The 13,262-nt window shown below is 34.9% G+C and overlaps 1 protein-coding gene across 1 annotated transcript; it reads left to right on the forward strand.

Annotated features, from left to right (window-relative positions):
* Positions 1-1,833: 1,833 nt before the first annotated feature.
* On the forward strand, positions 1,834-6,752 carry LOC108680842. The gene is made up of 4 exons (XM_047882576.1): positions 1,834-1,880; positions 5,400-5,602; positions 5,809-5,912; positions 6,581-6,752. The coding sequence occupies exons 2-4, from the start codon at positions 5,414-5,416 to the stop codon at positions 6,750-6,752; spliced, it is 465 nt and encodes a 154-aa protein (XP_047738532.1). The 5' UTR covers positions 1,834-1,880; positions 5,400-5,413.
* The last annotated feature ends 6,510 nt before the right edge of the window (positions 6,753-13,262 follow it).

Here is a 13,262-nt window from a genome sequence, read left to right on the forward strand (position 1 = left end):
TGAATTTGCGATTGCACAGAAATTATTAAATAAGTACATAGACTAACGCAGGAATTTCACTATCCACCCTTTTTAGGCTCTTTTTTCAGTGTCTGTATCGTCAAATTCTAGCTGAGGAATATAAGATTTAACACATTAAATTAAATTTTTGCCTCTTAAAGCGGAGCGAGTCATCTCTACCTTGAAACGTAATTAAAGTTTTCAATGTTGAGACAGTCAAACTTTGACCTCATCTTAACCGTTGTCCTGGCCAGCTGTTGGCATCATTCGCGGTGAAAAAAAAAAAACACAACTAAAAGCATTAAAAACACGAAATTTCATGTATAACGATCTACCAGAAGTAGTGTCAAGCGTGTGCTCCATGTATGCCGATGACACAAAAGTTTATAATACAGTTAAGGATGCGTCAAATAAAATGCAACTGCAAAATGATCTTGATAGTTTAGTTGACTGGGCTGATGCGTGGCAGCTGCGTTTCAATGCTGACAAAAGACTAGACAAGGCCATGCATGAGCATATGTTCAGTCTTAAAATGCCTCGTACCTTACGGAACAGCTGATATCTCGAAGCTATTTTAAATCTACCGTCCGTAAGGCCAGTCTAGTCAAGAAAAGTACAAGAATCGGCGACAGGCCTATCCAGGCCTATTTATTCAATGCCGAAGATACTATACTATACTATTTCAATATCCACTATCGTCACTGATCTTCACCAGAAACATTCCCTAGTTATTACAATAATATTTTGACAACGTATCGAGTCTCGAAATCATGCGAATACTTTCAGGTCATGAGAGAATTAAATTTTTGAGGAAGATGAATTAAGTTTCGTTAATACTCAAATTATAAATGACGTTGTAGAAGCGAATATACAGTATAAGCTTGAGTTCACGCAGTTCTGTGACCGGTAGGCAGGCTTTACATTTCAACGCCTGTATAAGATTCGGCGCCGCCATCATGAAAGTCCTTTACAGCTGAAGCTCCGGTAAACAAAGATAGAAAATATAATGCGACTAGCCGTGACTCTTAATTTAGCTTTATCTGAATTTCGTTAATTTTGCAACAGTTAAAGCTGTGCTACTAAGATGGTAAGACTTCAATTACACCACTCTTGACTTGTGGCCATATTATAATCTGTTTTTAGCCTCATTTGCGGCTTGATGTGAGCGTCGCTGAATCAACTTCTTGCCAGGGCGTCCGCTAGAACTTTTCCTAGTCTTATCATTGTTTTGACTCTTAATTATAAATTGTTGTATTTAAATGTATCAGAAATAATTTTTAATACTCTGAAATACATCTTGCGCTGTTATTTTTTTACCAAATTTGTCACATTTTAGGCTACGAAAAGTTCTAAAAAAAACTGACGAAAAAATAATGAGAAGTGGTAACACTACAAAAAGCACTTTGTAACTCAACCATAATTGCTTCCAAAATTGATTTTTTTACCAAAGTAAATGGACCAAATTTATGAGTTTAAATGATAGTTTGGAGCTGTGACATCATTTGAATAATCTGTTTTCAAATCCAAATCAATTTTTATTACTCGCCTTTCTCGAAAATTAATTTTGTAATTTGACTTAAATGCTTCAATTTGCAACCTTCAGTTCCCAATAAAGGTCCTGCATCTTAACTTTTGCTAGTTAATGGGTGAACGTTATCTTCAAAAGTTTCTCTCAAATATAAATGAATTATTATGATATAAATTAATTGTCTTCACGGACAGACTGATTTTTTCACGATTAAACTCGTGAAATTTCATCAGCAAGAAAGACCGTGGGTGGGGCTCTAGCTATTGGGTAGCTCATGAAGTTTATTGTGCCATATAAAGCAGCGGGACTCTCACATCGCCCTTCACTCGATCTGCAGTCGCCGTACATGCAGGTGAGTCGCTTTCTCTTCCTCCCGAGTCTTTCCCTCCCGCTTCGGGGTTACTTTGAAATAAATTATTATATGAAATAAATCACTGCAAACAGAAATAGTTATTCAAAAAATCGATCAATAGCCATCGAAAAAGTTTTTGTGCTCCATTAATCGAATTATTATATTTATGCGCTATTACTCGAAATTTGTATCGAATGAAGATTTGTTGAAAGTTCAACTGTAACGATTTCATCGAATAATTCTTCTGCACCATCATTGCACATAACTACTCAGTCATCAGTACGCATTTAAAAAAAATTCATTTCAAAAATTCATTCATATGCCATTTCCATTGATATGGTTTATATTGTAGTTTCTGCAGAACGACCATGTCGCATATTTCATGATGCTCTTCGAAAATCGCGAATTGTTAAAGATAAAATGCCTAATATGTATAACACAAATTAACTTAATCATAAAAGTTAGTCGAAAAAATTAACTAGTCTTCAACTTTTTAGTTTATTCCAAAAAAGATTAGTGTTCGAAATTTTCATCAGCTTCTCCAAAGCGTGTAAAACATGAGTATTATGACAAATGTAGTAAAACACTCGTACCATTTTTGCTCGTGTCACATTCAACCACTTGACTTTATTCAACTTGATCTGAAGAACTTAAAACAACTCTGAAATATTAATCGCAAATGAATTGTAAATCTCGTGATCATAATTAGCATCTTAATTAATGCATCACAAATATCGCGTAAATTAGAACCACCATCGTTGAAATAGTTTTTTAGTGTAAATTTTTAATTTTTCATTTAACTGAACAAATTATTTGCATGCAAGCTATTAAAAAGTATCGAACACTAATAACTTATAACGTGGCACTTATTAAATGGCAATGCAGCTGTTACAGCTAAGATATACCTTTCTGTATCTAGTTTACATCATAGTGAGATTTCCTCGCGCTTCTTGAGGAAGTTTCAAGAAATTAATTGGTAGCTTTACATATGAAGTAGAAGATGCGAATGCAATTGAACGTTATCCAAGAAACGTTTGGTGAGCACACATATGTTAATTGCTCAACCCATGCTAATCCACGCACGATTAGCATGGATTTCCTTAATTAGGAACAATTACTTGCAACGGAGAAGATATGTTGACGGCTAATTGATTTTTTGCTCTGATAGAATTAAGCAACTTTGAACGGAAATTTAATCTCCGTCATATATTTCCTCTGTGTTTTCCTTTGTATTAAAATATTATTTTTAGATCATACTGCCCTTTGCTTGTTAATAACTATTCACAAGGCGAAAAAATTACATAGAAGAGATATCTCAATTATCTGCAAACACTGCTGCCTTATCGGGCAAGTTAACATAACCATTGATAAATAAATAAATATAAATAATTTGATCTCAACAAATCCATTCCTCGACGCTTGTTTGGCCGGCATAACTCCAAAATAACCTATAAATTGAGCTTTCCAATGATATGCAATGAACTGGAAATTCACATTTTAGATGATTCACTACATGGATAATGTTTGTTTGTATCTGGAACAGCTGTTGTGATGTTTTATGGCTCGAAAACAAGTTCCTTCTCATTTAAAATAACATTTATTACCTTTCGTTTAATTGACCCCAGCGACGACACTATCTTCGGCTGACTACGACCGAGCGTACAGGGAGGCATGGGCGATAATTGATATTAAAATCCTTAAGATAATAATCGATTGCTCCGTTTCGATAACCGAAATTTACTCTATTCATATATGTATATCCCCGCCATTCCGTAGCCCTTGTCGGATTGCATAGGTACAATTTACCTACAGTACGCTCTGCACGATTATGACGTCGTAATATTATGCAGTCCCACAGGGGTTAAAACTAAACTTGAGCATCCCGCGCCCAACTAAAATTAGGAATTTGTTAGCTTTCATTTATCTAAAGGCATATGAAGAGAAAATAATAATTGTCTTGTGGATTTTTGTGAGTTACTATATTTTCCGATTCAATACAATGTTCGTATGAACGATATTATTTTGATAATACGTATTAGAATCTTAATTATTAAGTTCTTTTCATAATTTTGAGTATCTACCATTAATTAGTTAATATATATATATATATATTATATATATATATACTTAGGGCATCCACGACGAATAATAAAAAACAGTTCTTAATCTCATTATGCAGCCAGAATTTATATGCAGATAAAACTTCAGGAAAATTCAACATATACTCATTTAAACAGATTCTAAAATTGCTAATTTTCTCGGTATATGCTATTCTTTTCAGTTACTGAATAATTTGAATGATCCCAATGAATGATATAGTGATACTCTCTGGGTATGTTTTGTGGTAGTGTCCGGTAAATAATAAAGCAAACTGTCAACGTTATATATACGAAGTCCCCAATAGATATATTTAAAACAAGAAAAATATATATAAATAGTTTCAAACGAATATTCAAGAGTTCGTTTTGCTGCAATGCGCCCAATGTTTCATCTAAGGTAGTGCATTGAACATGTTTCATTTCCATCGAACAGACAAAAGTGAATATCTGAGATTGTGAATGCTGGTGTGGATTTTGCGTCCTCATAAAAGTATTGCCACAACCACAATAACCCAAATCTATATAAACTGCGTACATGCTACTATTTTTTATAAAACCTTTCAGCATCCAGAAGCCCCAATGTCTTGCACTCACTTTAATTGAAAAATGCTCTACTTTTTGACGGGTTTTCTGAAGCTGACCATCCTGGTATCAACGAATTAGTTTTTTGTCTGTTCGCCCTCACTACGGCATTGAATCGGCAAAGATCATGGGTAAGGTAGAGAAGTTTGCCAGCATAGTAGGTGATGCCTTTCTGGCTGGCTCTACCAGACAAAACCGCGAAATATCAATCAAGGAAAACCACGCAGAAAATTTACTGGTGCATATGTTCATAATCAGAAGACAACAACTGAGTTAGATTCAAATTATCTGCATATAATGGTAAACAGTTTATTCTCGTGTTAAAAAACTGGCTAAGGAACATCAATCATTCATATGGTTGATTGGGGATTCACTTTATGTTATAATCTCATCAAAAAGAGAAATACAAAAATTATAATTATCACCATCAAAAATTTAATCTTTACAGTCATTGCAGCTATTCCAGTAACAAATAAACTACAATACGAAGGTGATTTACGAAATAGAGAAGGTGATTTACGTTCGGTCCGAGTCCTAGGCGGTTCCTAATTCAGGGTCGCCACCAGCTCAAAATTTTGATAGGGTTTATCTTGTAGAATTTTCTATCCTTTCGAAGTATCGTTAATTATTAGCGAGTTACCGAGAAGCTCCTATGTAGCTGGCAAAGCTCACATGCATGTAAAAATGCATGGGAGCATGCAAACTTAATAAAAATTCCATGCTGTCTCTCCATTAATTATAATTTTAGTTTTGTATCGATATTCGGCGGGATTATTGATGATAAGTCAAAAAACTGCATCAAATTTCAATCTTTTCAACGGATTGCTATTTCCTACAGACAAGCGGTCAGTGATGGCTGCGCGGACATTCCCACCGCTGCTGTTACTGGTGGCGCTCGTGTCGCTTTTCGTAAATCCCGCGCAGTTGCGACTCTTAAATCCCGACCCGTTACTGACATCTGTTCAACAACGATGGCCACTTCGACCTTTTTCCCTCTCCGACATTACGCGTGCCCTCGCACCAGCGGCACTCAGACGCAGAGTAATTAACATACAACCATATTCTGAATAAATATTTTTCAAGATCAGACCATTAGTAGTGTTATGTATAATTACTAGTACAGCTACTTCAGTTGAAGATAAAAACATATGGGAATATATTGGTTTTGCATAGTGTTGCTAATATTAATTATTACCAATGCATGCTCCAATAAATAATTATAATGTTTTTTTGCCTATGTAATGCAGATACATGGTGGATTTGCACCGAACACCAGAGAATTAGAAGCTGACCGGAAAAACTTACTGGGCACTGATGAGTACGAAGACTTCGATGATGATCCGATCTACAGGTGCGACTCACTCAGATTCAAGTACTAAACGGATTAAAATTTGCAATAACAAAATAACGTGGTTAATTTGAATAATTCTAGGAAAATATACAAGCTCCGCTTCGTAAGTTTGTAAGAAAAGTTAAGGGGTACGACATCGTTTACAAGGTAAGACAAACTTTCTAGGACATTATTCCATTAAATAATTAATAGAGCAGTCTTCAACAATCGCAAGATCCTTAAATACCGAAAAAAATTGTGCAAACGCTATTTGAATTGTGAAGAAATTTATTAAACAAAATGATTGTTTCTATCATCAAATGCGATTAATCGTTCTCGAAAAGTTTAAACTTCGAAATAATTTTCAAGCGCAATAACATTTTTCATACTTTTATCAACCTAAGGTACGTAAAATGACGTGTCTGACAGTCGTTAATGAGTTTCGTGATAAATCTAATCTGCAAAGATATTTTATATTTGTCTTTAAAAATTGAATATTTTTCTTTTAATTTTGTTTACTGAAATAGATTTCCACAGAAATTCTATGAACAGATATACAAATGCAGTAGCATCCTTTAATCTGCAAGTCGAGAAGACAAATATACCAGTTGCAATTGCGTGAATCCGGATATAAAACACGCTTTACTCATTGCATTTGATTAAAGTATAGAAAAAATTCTTTTGTCCAGGTTTCACGACGCAGACAAACGACAGCATCCCGACTACGGTCACCTAAGGTTCGGCAAGCGGGCGGAGTTCGGCGACTACGGCCACCTGAGGTTCGGCCGACGCAGCCACTCGAGCCCCGACACGAACGCCGGCACCGCGGCGGGAGTGACAAGTGACGGCGACGGTCAATAACGGTTTACAGCAGCCGTTGTGACTAACCTGGCTAATTAATGTACCGTAAAGTCGTGCTTAACGTGGAATTTAAACAGTACACGAGTTATTAAGAATACACAGGGAGCACGAGTAATGCGTAAAAAAAGGAATGTTGACAAAAAATATACCGTGACAAATCTAATGACAGAATGTTCGAATTGAGTGTTTCCTGTAATGAGCAATAATTTATTATGGTTATTATATTATAGGAAGCTAGGGTTATAATATTAACAATTGCCGAGGGCTAGCCGAGAAACTACAGCAGAATTCCCTCTTAAAATACGCGAGTTTGAAATCTTAGGATTGTACTTTATCCATCCTGTTTGCTTCAGAAGATCCATTTGTTAACCCGAAAGATCCATTACCCTTTATGGTTTGAAATGAAACACGCAATAAGAAGAAATTAATCCACTAGGTAAAAAAGCCCGTTCATTTTAGTATTTTTCCATGATTTATACGTCGTTGCATACATTATTAATAATGAGACATCTTCTACTTAAATATAGATAAAAAATAAATATTTCTAACGCTCAGCCAGCATAAACTCAAATGAAATTATTCAGTATTTACATGGTTGGCGTCAAAATAAAATCTTGATTTAATTTGATAGCACAATGAATTTCCAACTTGAGTGCGGTTCATTAAGAAAATATTGTACGAGTATTTTTATGATGACTTAATTCGTTTATAAAATATGCTGATCCGAAAAGAACTTCCCCTTATTTGCATACGTTTAAGAGGCTAAAACTTGAAATAAACCCAATTAAGTTTCGTTCAAACAATATTCCATGCCACGTGTATTTAGTCACAAATTGTTCAAATAAATTGTGACTGACGTATCTAGTATACAAGAAATTTTTACTTGGAAAAATACTTGCGGCATTTAATATGATATCTGCAGTAGTTATTGCCTATTTTCGATTTATGAAAGTACCACATGAAAATTCAAGGCTTTGCCAAAACATAAAATTAACGCCAGAAATTTTGAGTCTTCTCTAGGTTTTTTACACCTGCTCACTCAACTTCGCTCAGAAGCGACTCCGGGCCTGGATGTGACAGTTATACTGTAACTTACTCATTCATGCCGTAAATAGATTATCTAAAATGGGTTACAGTATAAGTATACGTTGTTTAGCGCTGACCTATTGGTAGTTAGCGCATTTAATTATACTTTAATTCGCATTTTCCCAGCTATTTGTAAACGCTAAATTTGCATGTTCAAATGTACAAATTGGAAGTCCGTAATACATTTCCGACGGCTACCTAGCTTTGAAGAACTGTTAGGAGTTCGCTTTCACTGGTATCGTCGTTCGCCTTCGCTGGTATCGCATTTTATACGCCTGATCGTCTAAATACTGTTCCAACAAAAATCCAACCCACTAAGACATTGATAATCTGCTTCTATTTTCACTATACAGCGCTCAAACTTATTATTCTGCTGGAATAGTACACAATTGGATTGACACCACATGTAAGTTTGAAAAAAATACGTGCGCTACCCTTGCAACAATTTTTAGGTGCTAATTTTAACTAAGTGAACAACTGCAAAGTTTAACCTCGATTCGTGTATTGAACAACGACTGAACCGTATTTCGATCAGCATTTCTAGGTGTGGGCCAAACAAAAATAGATCTATTTATAGAGTGAAAAAGTCGTGTACTTCTTCTCATCGATTTCTATACCCACGCAACTCACGTGTTGGCTTTTTAATTCTTTTCTGCTGCCAAGTGTTTGCCGTTAGCGTCTCGATGATTGGGGCCATTAGACCCCATTACCTGATTTCGTCTTCTATATATTAATTATGATGCTTAAAACAGTTATATAAGTTTCTCTTTTATCAGGATGATTATATTTGTGCTGTTTTCCTTATATTTAGAACAATGAATTTTCCATATAAAAATCAATTTTACTATATGTATCAATTTGCTATTAATATATGTAGTATACCTAATTTTGAATATTTTCAACTACAGAGCAACATTTTGTTTACTACATTTATTGATCTCGCAAAGAACAGCAATAATGTTCAAGTTCAAAGGTAGAAATCAAAGAGGCTTTTCCACAGCCACAAGGGAGTGTTTAGTGATAAGTCAAGCACCTCCCTGAGGGACCTCGCGACAAGTTGACAGACACTGAAGATCAGAAGACGTTTTTTTATTCTGGGAAGAATGATTTACAACGAACGCATTCGTCTATATAGGGTCCCTTCGTCGCTGGTATCAATGATGAAATTAGGCTATGACTCAATGAAGAAACGACGCAGAAGACTCTATGACAGCGTCGATTAAAGCATCTCAGCAGCCTACATAAGTTTTTGAATTGTTTACTCACCTATTTACCCTAATATTTATTTTTTTAGGTGAGCTCAGGTAATATGATACTCAAAAATACCAATCTTGTATTAAGCCAGTGCTACTCATGTATATCGGTACTAATGTGGTGATCATTCTGATTTCATTGTACCTTTCTAACTTCAATCGACTGGAGTGGAAGTAAACTCGTCACGTCTTGAAGTTGTCACCTAGTGGGGGATACTTTCTAGAAATGCTGACTTTGTTGCAGTATTCACCGAGTGACCGTACTGAACATGTGTCAACGAATGACTGTTGATCATGGACAAAACGAGTATTGATAAGCACCAGCAACACGAAAACTGGATTCTCAAATCTCTGTATTCAAATTTGTTGCATTTCTGGCCCAATCAGATTGAATAAAAGTACAGAACAATGATATGCATTTTAATGTCAAATCCAAAAGAGGAAAAATAAACCGTACTGTAGAGAATAAAATATTTTTATTTAGTTACAATATTATGTAACCAAATCTTCTGGTTAAGTGCATGCGTTTTTATTTTTTTTTTGTACGTATAATTCAAAGGGTCCCTTCTCTGCTTGTGTTAAAATTATGCTGAAATATTTTTAATTATAGCAATTGCCTTATCACTTCTCTCTTAAACTAATTACATTTAATTATTTTATACAGCTTTTGAGCTGATCCTTAAAATTATTGAATCGCATCTGTAAGCTGCCGTATTCATGGAAAAAAATTTTAAGCAGTGGTGTTTGGAAATATGTAAGATAACATTCTAAATTACATTTTATTTGCTAAGACTATAACTTAAGGATTTGAGTTGAGTTCTCAAGCAAACCGGCTCCTAGAATATCATTCAGCACAAATGAGCCTGCGGAACAAAATGAATCATGTAATATATGATTCTGTAACACGGTTCAAGTAATTACTGAATGTCCAAAACATGAATAGCCTAAATATTGCATGATTATTGAAGGCTCTATGTCGACTAGATATGCGTCGAATCTTCGCGTTGATCATTGCAATGAGGATTCCCAAAACTAAAGGCATAGCATTAAAGTAAAAACGTGCAGAAAAACGTACGTACATTCAACCATAAACTTTTAGTTATACCGAGAACATGTATTTTTCATCAAGATTGTTATTACATATTTTGTCAGAGGTATCCCCAGAACAATTAAAATTGTTCGTTTTTTATGAGAAATAGGAGAAAATTTTTTGCTTTGATAGGAGACCAGTACATTTTGGCAATCTTTTTATGCGCAGCTGAAGACTTTAAATGAATACAATATTTATTGTAAATTAGGGGAAAAATTGTCAGAACCAACGCGGATAGAAGCGAATTATCGAATTTTCTCATCATTTCATTAAAATGATAGTGCCTTGATGCGCTGTATTACAGAATTTTGGCGAATGGTACGTCAAATCAGCATTTATTCAAGTATATCGCAATTACTCATTGGTAAACCTAAATGAGATGATGCGTACTGTTCGTTAAATAATTGGAAGAATAAAATTCAAGCGTTAAATAATTTATGCTTTGATTACCTTGCATTACCTAATACCTTACCTAAAGTTTCAAAAAAGTTTGGATAATTACTTAAACATTGATACCAAAGTCCGTGGAGTTTTTCCTATTTAATGGGTCCTGCCTATACAACATAAAAAAACAACCTCTTAATGTGTTTCTTAATCGTTAAACTATTACTCCATGCAGCAAGTAACAAGATTGAATAAACAAGCGATGACTCTTCATTAGAGAATTAATCCTAATGAGTTTAATTGAAACCTTGGTTCTAAGTACAAAAGATTTTGGGGAACGGCTTTTGATGCAATATTTAGTAAATGCAGATATTTCTTTCATTAATTTATAAAAGTGAAATGTTTTGATTTCCAAAAAAAAAAACACCTGAGTGCCCTAAAAGAAACATTACAAACACCATCGCCTGCTTAGAGAAATAATATTTTAAATAATTGCGAGCAATGGCCAAAACATGGTCCGGACTGATGAACTAAAACCTGTTCAACTTGGGCGATTCTGAGCAGATTTATTGATAAGAAACACACTTAATTATGTTAGAATTATCGACCACTAAGAGCCTTGAGTGTCAATTAAATCAGGCAATTTATTGCAGAGGAGCTTTTGGAGGTCGAGCGAGGATAAATTTCTTTCTTTACAATAGAGCGTAAAAGTACGATTAATTTGATGCTGTTTATTTGAAGATGTAAATAAGAACTCGGATATTTATTTATCGGCAAAAAGATTTAAAATAACTGAAGATGTAGATGATTAAGCTAACTTTCAAGTTCAAATCTTAGTGTCGGCAAGGAATGTGAACTCAAACAAGCTCCAAATGGTAATAGAAAATATTCACTATCTAAGAGCCGTTCACTTTAAATGAACTTTCAGCGTTAGCTATAATATTATTTTCAATGGATCTGGGCAATCGAAGTATATTATTCAAAATTTAACTTGTGTATGTTGAGGCAGCTGTGCAAACATTTCTTTTCTCAGAACGCAATTTAGCATGAAAATTTAATGTTGTAATATTTCTCACTGTAAAACAGTAAGACAAACTTTATCGGATTGGCTCACTGTGTTAATGTCACCAGGTTTTTTGCGCTATGATTACCGGTTAAAAAATAGAATCTAGCTGCCGTTCTAAGATCAACCAAATTGTCGGAATATATCCCGATCGCCGCACTTGTCTGCATCGTGTTAACCTTTCAAATCCATTTTCTAGGTGCCTTGCTTTGAAATCCAGTTTCTAGGTGCAGCTCTGGCAATCGTGATGCATTTCTCCACTTGGTGACAGCGTAAACTGTATTGTTCGTGTGTGAGTAACTCAGTGTTTTAGCTGCCGTGGTGTGGGGTGGTGTTAACTTTGTTGCTCCCGCTTACTCCACGTGATAGAATGGTTGTAACTAACGTGCTTTATGTTTGCTGCAAGGAGCTCAAATACATGTGAAATATGTTAAGCTAACGTTTGATTTAACGTATTCAAGTTCTATTTACGTGAACTGACCACAAAATTGTAAGCCTGCATTTGCGTGATTGCCTTATGATCTAAAGTTTCCTAGCAAGCGGTGATCACATATTTTCAAATTTTAGGGCTGGTACTAAAATTGGATTGATTACATTACTGGTGAAACCTGCGTGAAGGATGTGGAATATCTTAAATTCTTGGTTGTGTTTACAGAGATTTTATGGCGAAATCAACTTTAACCCTAAAATATTTCGCGTTAAGTCTTGGGTGGATGTTAAACAGGAACTTTTACCCATACAAACATATATAATCTAATCGATTCTTGAACATGTGATGATTTCGTGTCAACCCAATTTCATTCTAACTCCAATATTTCAACAGGCAATAAATTTCCATATCCAAGCACTACCTTTTTCGATGCACTTTTGCATTTGTTGTTGCTAACTTGATCGTGCATTTAATAACAGTTTGTTCAGTGATCGTACGTGCAATCGCAAGTTCAGCGATGCAACTCATGGTCTTTTTCATAGAAAACTAAGCGGTACGCGTGCTATTCCTAATGATTTTAAAGTATTATATATTGTTTACAGGAAGTGTGACCTGACCCAATTTTTTGAAGTTCTTAAACAATCGCGAGATTCAGAATTGACGCTGGAATTACCAGTTCTGGATGCAGCGAATTGAATATATGTTATAGGCATTTATTTACGCCAGGCTTCCGATAGTCGGAATTCGAAGATATTATCATGATAAACGAATTTTTTGCCGTCATTTGATGACTTTAAACCTCAATTTGCATATTAAACTGGCGTGAGTTAATTCCATGCGCCGCTGATCATTTGTTTTATTCATGAAAGAAGACTGATAAATTTAAGAAGATTTGTCTAATGCCGGCAAAATATTTGCACAGTTGGTGTATTAATTTACAGCAGATTAGTGAGAAAATAAATAACATTGATAAATATGCAGTCTTTCAACTGTCCTTGCTTCACTCAATGTACGTGTGCTTTAATCTATTGTGCATACTCATTCAACACATGCGCCTGTCTCTGCACGTAAACTTAGAATAACATACATAGAGGTTCAATGCAAGGTAATTTCATTAAATTATTTACATGTTCTCTTTCATGGTTTGCTTCTTGGCTTGCAGACCAGCTTCCAATGACTTATTTGTGAATCCCTCACGTGTATT

The sequence above is a fragment of the Hyalella azteca genome, unplaced genomic scaffold, assembly GCF_000764305.2.
Source record: "Hyalella azteca isolate HAZT.00-mixed unplaced genomic scaffold, Hazt_2.0.2 contig10761, whole genome shotgun sequence".
Classification (NCBI taxonomy): domain Eukaryota; kingdom Metazoa; phylum Arthropoda; class Malacostraca; order Amphipoda; family Hyalellidae; genus Hyalella; species Hyalella azteca.

Bases quoted from the DNA above. Each gene is read 5' to 3' on its own strand.
- LOC108680842 (XM_047882576.1), top strand. From the start codon at position 5,414: ATGGCTGCGCGGACATTCCCACCGCTGCTGTTACTGGTGGCGCTCGTG. The intron at 5,603-5,808 runs GTAATTAACATA...TATGTAATGCAG, and splicing joins CAGCGGCACTCAGACGCAGA to ATACATGGTGGATTTGCACC. The intron at 5,913-6,580 runs GTGCGACTCACT...TCTTTTGTCCAG, and splicing joins GATGATGATCCGATCTACAG to GTTTCACGACGCAGACAAAC.